The sequence below is a fragment of the Pieris rapae genome, chromosome 11 (genome assembly GCF_905147795.1).
Source record: "Pieris rapae chromosome 11, ilPieRapa1.1, whole genome shotgun sequence".
Lineage (NCBI taxonomy): Eukaryota > Metazoa > Arthropoda > Insecta > Lepidoptera > Pieridae > Pieris > Pieris rapae.
Window position 1 is genome coordinate 9,589,981 of NC_059519.1, and position 9,945 is coordinate 9,599,925.

The following is a 9,945-nucleotide window of genomic DNA, read 5'->3' on the forward strand; positions in this document are numbered from 1 at the left end:
ATAGATGTATTAATCACATTAATAGGAAAAATATAGAATAAAACTCGTCTCTTAATAAATAATTTTATTTACAATCATTTATACAGTTCACACAAAACACCGCTGTCATCGACACTGACAAACTTTAATGACACATTTATGTCCTATATTTCACTAAACAATTATAGATACACGTCAAAAACAAATATTTTGCTGATATATTAGAAACAATATTACATTTGAAAAGTCGAATTAGACCTTAACAAAAGCATTATTCTGTCTCTTTTCAATACAGCGAAAATACAATTTGACGGAAAGAGACAACGGTACTTTAGTTCAAAGTAATAACACTGAGTTTTGATGAATGTTTAGTTATTAATTGTTAGTTACTCAACAAAAAATGAAAATACAACAATGTTATTATAAAGGCAGAAAGGTTAAATGAATTAATATGATTTCACAGCACTTTCTTATATTTAACAGTTTTATTACACAACTAGTTTTACACATTTGAAACTACCCTCCATTTTAGTGCGGGTACCCGTCTTAGATCAGGTCGTCGTATTTCAAGACGAATCTCAGTTCACAATCACTTCCTAGGACTGTCAAATGACATTAATTTTGACCTTTAAGAATGTGTAATCAATCAACTGATGTTTCTGTTATGTCTATGGATATGTTAAAGGAGATATTTTACTGAATTGTGATATATATTTAAATGATTATTTCAGTACCATTTAAAAAACTAAATTCAGTCTTATTACATTGATCTCTTTCTGTCTCTCTTGCTAATGCTGTGACGAAGAAGGTTTTTTAAACAGCATAAGGCTAATTTAGTTTTAAAAAGGGATTTCTAAAAGAAAGCATACTAACACATCCGAAATCATTTAGCAGTTAAAAAACCTGTAAAAGTTTAAATTTTGCTACTTTATAACAATTAATCTTTTTTAAAAAGAAAACAAATATAATTGAATCAGTCACTTAGTGACGAGAATTTACGTTTCAATAATCAAAGGGTCGTAATCAGTTCGTCGGTTGCGGTCTCCTCAGGTAAAGCACTAAGCCAAGGGCAGCCGCTAATATTGCAATGAGATACACATCCCAATTCGAGAGAAGAGTAGATTCACCAGAGAGGAATATCATCGCTAGCGGGCTCTGCAATATGGACTATATTATCATATATTAAATTGAAATATTCAACACACTAATGGAGCTTGGGACAAACGCATTTCAAGACTTTAGTAACAATTGTTTGCCGGTGATCGAACCCAAAACCTGTTTAAACCTTTAAATCTTTAATGTGGAGCACCGCACTTAATAAAACGGATACATTCACTGACAAATAAAATGTATGTAGACTCAGATATTCAGACTCGTATTGAAATTGAAAAATGTGCCCGGCCAAATAGGTTTGCCATCTCTGACATGTCAAAAAATGATAGCTGTCAGAATTAAACGGAATTAAAAATCATAATATATTTGCCTATAAGAAATGATCACAAATCAGATACTAAGGAAAATTATTTTCTTAAATCGATAATATTAGTTCATTGACGTACATTAAAGTAACGTAATATATTTGATTTATATAAAACTTAAAGCTTATACTCACATCCATCAATGAGGACAGTGTCGTAACTGCTGTAAGCCGAGCCAGTGCTAAAGCAGCCGGCAGTCTTGCTTCTGGCGCCGCATCAGCTGCCAGGTCGTAGCACCTCTTTGCCAGGTGGATGTCACGAGCTAAGCCTAAGCCTCGCTCGTGCATGTAGCCTAAATTGAAGGTAGCTTGAGGGTTGTGGAGCTGTTCCGATGCTATCCTGCAATATGATAATTTGGTCCTTCCAGCCGAAATCATGTTTTTTCTCTATAGAGTTAAATTAAAACAGTAACACTGTTGAGATCAACTAACATTATAGGTAACTAAGTGTTCATTAATTATTATATATTGTAAAAATTAAACGAATTAGTGCATACGCAATAATTAGATTCCAAACCACTACCAATAATGAAACAGATTAGTTTTAAATACACACACATATTTTATTTCACACTTCACTTCAATCCACAGTCTGACAAATGATTAGTTTGTTTTTTGTTTATGTCAATGTAATTTGTTCACTACTAACATAAAAAAAATTGCTAAATACTTCTGAAGTGGTAATCAAACTGGGGATTATGGGCCTTTCAATGATAACTCTTAACCAGAGCTTTGATTAGTAAATTTTACCACCTTTAAAAACTGGTAGTAGATTGTTGGTATTTATCGTTAATAAGAGAAACTAAAAATATGTTAAACAAAAAATACGGAATTGTTGACTGATATCGCAAAAATACCACATTTGTTTTGGTAACATAAAATAAATTGTTAAAATATAAATCCACAGCATTATGATGATTACCTGTAATGATAAGCAGCTGCCTCCAAGTCCACGTTGGTTCCCAGCCCATAATAGTGGTAATCACCCAGCTTGACTCGTGCGGATGCACAGCCTTGGGATGCTCCACGAGACCAAAGCTGTAAAGCCCGACGCCATCTCTCTTCTTCTGGGAAGAGTCGGACTTCACCTGGATATTATAGAAAATGTTTTACCTTTAAAAAAAATATTATCTTTACTGGTGCGTATTCTACCGTTCGTGATGAAAAGGGACTTAATTATCACTCGCCGTCAAACCACATTTAATGGAGCACCGCACTTAACAAAATGGAAACATTCTCTAACAAATAAAATGTATGCATCAGATGTTCACACTCGTATTGAAATTGAAAAATGTGCCCGGCCAAAAAGGTTTGTAATCTCTGACATGTCATAAAATGATAGCTGTCAGAATTCTACGGAATTAAAAATCAAAGTATAAATGCAGTACGTTTTTGAAATACTCAGTCCAGCTACCATGAACCAGCTAAATACTGATTTTTCCATCTTACCATCATCCAACAAATAGGCAGCATTGCTCTGGGCGATCTCAAAACCGCGTTCAGCAAGTGCCAAGTACTGCAACAACGCTGAATCCGTGTCCCTCGCTCGCCAAGCCGCGTGTCCTAACATTAGACGAGACGACCATGGGCCGCGTTCGCATACGTTTTTAAATAACTGAAAATTACCATACAGATTCATTTGCACTTGAACTATGAGTCCCATATGTCAAAAAGTTTTGTGAAGTACTGAGTAAGTTTAGCGCGTCAATCAGTTTAAATCAGTTTGGCGATAATGTCACTTGGCGAGGTGCCTAGTTAACTTTTGCGTAGAAGTACAAATGCACTCTCTTCGCAACACACACACACAAACTTAATTAAAAATTCTTTAATCTTATTATTTAATTACATCTTTTATTTTATTTTTTGTTTGAATTTTTAACAGTTTCAACACGCGTGAGTGCATGAGTGAGTGGGTTGGTGCATGTTAGTGAATAAGTAAGTGGGATGCAAGTGAGTGAGTGAGTGACTGAATGAATGAATTTAAGCAACTGCGCCAGTCATTTAATAAAATTGGTCTTATAGTGTAAATTCAAAAAGTGCGAATTAAATCACCCATTTATCAAATTGTCTTAAGCTTCAACACAGAGACAAAGACTGTGAATATTTTCGCTCATACACTATAAATACATCTATCCTTCTCACCTCAGTAGCAACTGTACAGGAACGCATCACACCCAACCCTTGCGCGTGGGATTGTGCCAAATGGTACAAGGCCAGGACATGACCCGACTGCGACGCAAGAGAGAAGTACTTGTTCGCCTGTTTAAAGTCACGTCGAACACCTGTTCCACCTAAAAATAATTATCAATTGTTCAGTCTGAAATTAAAATATATTCGAGGCGGTTCAAGTATTACGTAAGCAGCTTTACTGCTGTTTATCCCCCCCCTCCTCTTCTCAGCAAAAGTAAGCAAATCTCTAAATTAATAGTACATAATCGTATTTATTTTTTATAGGAATCCTTGAAAAATACATTTCGTTTTCCAGCATAGACCATGTGTGAGTAATATGTGTAAAAAAGTAAATAATTACTGTTGACGTAATCACCAAATAAGAAAATGAAAGTCACCCCCTCCCACTATACTGCTTACGTAATACGTAAACGGCCTTACGTTGTTTCTTTAAAAAATGGTAACCATGGCAACAACACGATACTACTTTAGTCTACGTTTTTTTTTTATAAAAAAGAGGGAAAATAGGCTGGAGGCTCATCGCATGTTATGTGATCGAGGCTAGCAAGTGCGTTGCGGCCTTTTAAACATTGGTAATCTCTTTCCTTCAAGGACCCTAAGTAAAATTGGTTCGGAAATACTTCAGTCGGCATCTGGTTCCACATAAAAAAGCTGCTTTTAAAAACGCTGTTGTAGAACGATGGAGTCCTCTGAACACTCTCCATGATAAAAAATGCTGCGACGCGTATACTATAAGACGTCCATATTTTTTAGGCTCACACTACACTGGCCCAGAATGTATTCATTCATTACCTATAATGATTATTTAATTACATTTTCTGAAATAGAAAGCTTACTTACTTAAATAAAGGAAACCAAGGTGCAACTGTCCTTCCATCCACCCCTGATTCGCGGACATCGTGAAGTATTTGTACGCTATATTGGCGTCTTTTGGAACGCCTCGGCCCTGAAAAGAATTCGTATAGATCCATTTTGCGAGACATAGTGTTTGTATATGTTAATTTAGATGCATTTTATAAATTATATTTATTTAGTAATTAATATATTGATTCGATCTTTTTGTATCACTCCGGATAGAGGAGGCCTATGTCTAACGGACAAATCGAAACCTGACAATGCAAGCATATGGTTCGTAAATGTTACATTGTATTGTTTGTTTGTTTGTTTTGAGTCAAATAAAGTAAATGTTTATTTTATTTAATATTATTTTAGGTACATTTATTTATATTTTAAGGATTTATATAAATGTTTGATGTTCTTATAAGTTTTGAAAAATTATATAAAATTATAGATTAATGTAAAAGTCTCAGAAATACCACTACTGCATTTTATAATCGGTACGATCGCCGTATTCAAGTTACGTCCGCACCCTACGGCGGTAGACAGTCGACTGCATATTTTCTTTCATCTCTAACTAATTCTTTGTATGGGATGAATTCTCCTTCCATCTCTCTTAATTGCCATGCTTCATGCACCCATTTTCTTTTTCCTTGATGCTGCCGTGATTGCCGGTGCCGTAACTGACACTGACAAGTAGGGATGCGTTCATAGTGAATGTATGAAAGAATATTTCACACTGTGCCGGTAGTGTCGGATGTGAAGCGGCCTTTATTGTAACATCAAATAATAGTTTCTGACATTACGGAGCCACACTTAATATTTCACACTGTGAACCTTAAACTCAGGGTCTACAATTATTTGAATATATTTAAAGTAGCTATTGTTGTAAATATTATAGATTAAGCCTATAAAGAAAAGGAAGTTCTAGAAACTTATAAATAGGCTATATACCTGTAAATACATCAATCCCAGACCACTCTGTCCAATTGGGTTGTTCAATTCAGCGGCTTTTCTGAAATAATGAAGCGCTGTTTCGTTGTTTGGCTTAATTCCGTCGCCTCCCTCTAAATAGATCTGAAATATTTCGAGCATTGAACAAAAATATTTTTTAATAAAACAGACATAGAAATATGTTAGTTAACGGGTACTATAATCCACAGCTTCGAGTTCTTTAAGGCAATTTTACTACGACATAGGGACCTTAAAAAAAAGAGGGTACCAATTCCTAAAAGGCCGGCAACTCACTTGCGATCGCTCTGACGAATTGTGTAGCGGTTACTTAACATCAGGTGAGGCCTTCGTTTGCCCCCATGTTGTACAAATAATCTAATAAAAATGTTATATTACCTTCCCAAGATACGCATTGGCCATAGCGTTCCCAGTTTTAGCGGCTTGTTTGAAATAATGTAAGGCTTTTTGTATGTCCAGGGTAACACCGCGACCGCCTTGGAAATGCAATTGACCTAGACCGACCTGACAATAGAATACAATTTGATGATTGCGAAAAAAAACCACATCAAAGCACAAAAAAACCAAAAAAAAAACCAAAAAAAAAACACAAAAAAGCTACTTCAGCCGAGTTATACTTTCATGTGACCCTTAATGATGCACTAAATGGAACAGTTTATCAATGTAATATTATAAACAGTATTTAACACTGACGTAATACATTTGTAGTTATAAGAATTGCCAACAAATCTTTTCTGTTCTTCAAATTACGATTCCTAGAAAGTTTTAGAAATATTCTTTGAGTAAAACATGCCATGTCAAAGATTGAGGCATCTTAGGGCCCTTCAAGTATAACATAAGCAGATTTACTTATTTATTTATTTAATTATAAGTAATCTAACAGCTACTTAATACATATTATTATTAAAATACAATACACAAATCCAAAACAGATTACACAGATTAAATAAAAATTTACAGCAATTTCTCCCCCCACCCCCTTCCTCTTGTTAGAAAAAGTAGGAAAATCTTGCAAAAATAGTACATACACATATTAAATTTTTGCAGGAATCCCCAAAATTCATTTCATTTTCAAGCATAGACAATGTGTGGGTAATATGCGTAAAAAAAGTAAAAAAAGACCTCCCCCTTCTAGTGCTTACGTAATACTTGAACGACCCCTTTATATTCTCAGTCATTTATGGTTTCCGTAAAATAACATTAAAATGCTACACTTACCTGGGCCTGAACATCTCCTTTCTCAGCCAACAACTGGTAGTATTCAATAAGATCTGTATCAAGCGCTGCAGTTGGTCCAGTTCCCTCAGCTTCATCAATCAAACGGGTTCTTTGAATCGCGGGACCACCGCTAAACGTCACTTGGCTTGCCACTGTTAAACATATTTATCTATTATATAAAAATAAATAATCTATTGCCTTCGTAATATTCCAAATAGAACCAACTAAAATACCCTAATCTTTTTTTTGTAAAGTTAAGCTACAAATATCCATATTTTTAAACTAAACATGTGTTGATAATATACAAGACCAAAACAGATTGCATTAATAAATAAAATATATGAAACAGAAAACCTAAGTATGTTGATGGATTAAAAAAGAAAACTGAAAGGTATCTTCTCCATATTTTATTTAGATATTAGCCGCTTGCCAGACAGTTTGCTTATATACTCTGCATTCTATTGAACATAAACAGGACAATACACATGCACAATTAATATATTCCTCTTGGGGAATCCTCTTATTTAAAGAAAATTTTATATTAATATTTTGTATTTTTTTTCAATTTAGGAACAAATAGTAATTTAATAAATAAATTTAATAAAAATTAACACTTCTTTTCCTGTACAAACAAGTATTAATTCTGCACAAAGAATGCAGAATATATTAGCAAATACTCTTATATCTAAGTAGCACAGTTTCTTATATCTAATTACAATATGGAGAAGATAAATTTAACTTTAAATTATAAATCTTTCAAAGATTTTATTATTCTATTTATGGGCTATTCATGTTACATATACTACAGATTTAATTATAAAATAATTGATGTTAAATAGAGAAATGTACTTAAGATTAAATTAGTTATTAATATAAAGTATAAGGTTATTATATTTATATTTTAACACTTACCTTTACTTGCAACTTTCATATATAGCTCCATAGCTTTTGGACAAGAGCTTGGTACTGTTACACCTACCCAATATCTGTATGCAAGGGCCATCTGCGCATAATCACTTTCACCTATAGCGCCTATAGTGTAGTGGACTAAGGCTTTCGCTTGAGACACTGGCACTCCCACACCGGTTGCATGTAGAAACCCAAGGCCCTATATATGAAATGATGATGTATGGAATTAATGATTACAATCAAAAAATAACATTTCTTGTGTGTATGTACTAGGTAGGCTTTGTTAAACAATTACTATGTAAAAGGAAATATACTTTTATGAAATTCTTATTATAAATTTAGAAACACTTTAGTATCTATTCTAAAATATCCAATACTGCCAGGGAAACTCACAACGCAAAGAATTTGGATAAATTATTTGTAAAAATGAGAAAGCATTTTAAAAAATATCTTGGCAGTAATTGTTTTAATTTTTTTTTTCTAATAGTTTGGGTATAACACTTACAGCATGTGCATCAGCATTGCCCTCTTCAGCAAGTTCTAAGAATATATTCTTCGCCTTCTCAACATCAAGTTCCATGCCTTCACCAAAAATGTATGACCAGGCCAACTTTATTTTGGCAGGTGCATATCCTCTGTCAGCTGCTTGTTTCACTTGCAAGATGGCCCCGCGTAAATCTGGTGATCTCTTATCTATCTTTTTCACTGCTGCGTCGAAAAGCTCCTTAACTATAATATTTATTTTAACTTAAACAAATAATAAAATATTAAGGAAATTAATAACTATTCAAATATTAATTTTCCATATCGACTTTATATTTAAAGTTTACCCTAGAAGAGACTCAAAGTCCATTTGAATAACATTGTATCTCTTATAAAATGAAGACCGCCATTGATGTCTTAGTATTACGCTTAGGATAGACATGTCATTTGTTGCTCACTCAGTATTAATAATTATATCTAAGAGATTCTCTTTAAGCTACTAAATTACCTTCTAGCATTTCAGGTGAAAGTTCAACTTCTTCCTCTTTTGGTAGTGGGGGTAGGCTATCAAGATAATCCTGAGGATTTTCTTCTGGCTTCTGCAAATATTACCAATTATTTTTAATGTTAGAATAATGATTTAAATTTATTAATCTATCATTATTAATATTATTTACAACATTTTAATAAATAAATATAAGTACCCCAACTTCAGTGTCTAGGGAGTCAACCATTCCTTTGGCTGCTTCGACCCAGCTTGGTTCAGACTGTCGCAGAAGACTGTTCTTAATCAGCTTAAATGTATAGTCATCGATTTGCAACATACTATCCTTTTCATTTGGTTCTGAAATTACTATTTTTATATGATTGCTAGGACCATTCATATAGCATAATTCTATCTACATAGATCTAAAAACTAGACTTCTTTTGAATATTACTAATAAATATAACCACGAAAACAATGCCATTGTAAGTCTTATTAGAATCTTATTTCTCTCATCTAAAGAGTTAGCTGAAAGCTTGAGATACTATGAAATTACCTTTCGGACCTTCATCTTTCAGTAGTTCTTTGGATTTTCTCATAGCATCAGCGTATTCTTGAAGCATTTTGATCTCTTTTCTCATAGCTGAAGTTATTTCACTATAGTCCTCAGGCTCGTCAGTGTCCGGTGGTTCTGTAGTTTCTTCGTCATTTTTCACTTTTTTACTGGCCTCAGGACCCACAAGTTCCGCACTTGCTGTTATTATGCAAAATAATAAAAGTAACAGTCTTAAAATTTCCATATTTCTAAAATTTTAATGGGTTGACGTGTCCTTATCAAAACACAACACTACGGTGATAAAGTGTATATACAATAGCAATAAATCTAGGTAAGCAATTAAGAGTCATTTATAGCCACTTGCTGTTATACACGTGTGTTATTTCGAATAAGAATTACATTATTCTGAAATACAATCTAAGAAACAATTTTTATTAAAATTTATTGTACAAAGACCGACTTCGTATTTATAATTTTTGTGTATTTTATTCTAATCAACGTCAATGTCAAAATAGAATCATCGCATAAAACTATTTAAAGTAATCTGTAATTGGAGACAGCAAGCTTATCACATATAACAGCAAAGGCATTCACTGCTTAAGAATTGAGATAGCAAATAGCAGAAGCTTGAATCTGATTGACGATTAAGTCAATTCAGATAAACTAGGAATATAATAAATGAAATATAAAATTGGTTGCCTGTAAAGTCGGTATACGGGCGAAAGTTTTACGTGACAACGTCTATGAGTGGTAAAATAATTTTAATGTGAATATTCATTCGTATAGTAGGAAGAAGGATGAAATAATAGTAACAATTTAAAACATTTATTTATACAAAGA

General features: G+C 33.4%; 1 protein-coding gene across 4 annotated transcripts; it reads right to left on the bottom strand.

Moving 5' to 3' along the window:
* Positions 1–49: 49 nt before the first annotated feature.
* LOC111001157 (protein sel-1 homolog 1) lies at positions 50–9,585 on the bottom strand. 4 transcript variants are annotated; one of them, XM_022270915.2, is made up of 14 exons: positions 9,115–9,585; positions 8,770–8,909; positions 8,574–8,664; positions 8,088–8,311; positions 7,586–7,781; positions 6,674–6,825; positions 5,834–5,959; positions 5,438–5,560; positions 4,487–4,592; positions 3,599–3,747; positions 2,906–3,071; positions 2,379–2,544; positions 1,592–1,796; positions 50–1,146 (listed from the first exon to the last, which is right to left on the bottom strand). In XM_022270915.2, exons 1-14 carry the CDS (start codon positions 9,347–9,349, stop codon positions 1,003–1,005), a joined length of 2,223 nt encoding a protein of 740 aa, XP_022126607.2. In that variant the 5' UTR covers positions 9,350–9,585; the 3' UTR covers positions 50–1,002. The 4 variants fall into 4 exon arrangements, with proteins under 4 accessions (XP_022126607.2, XP_022126580.2, XP_022126590.2 ...); XM_022270888.2 differs by having other exon boundaries at positions 8,770–8,918; positions 9,106–9,585; XM_022270898.2 differs by having other exon boundaries at positions 9,106–9,584.
* Positions 9,586–9,945: the final 360 nt, after the last annotated feature.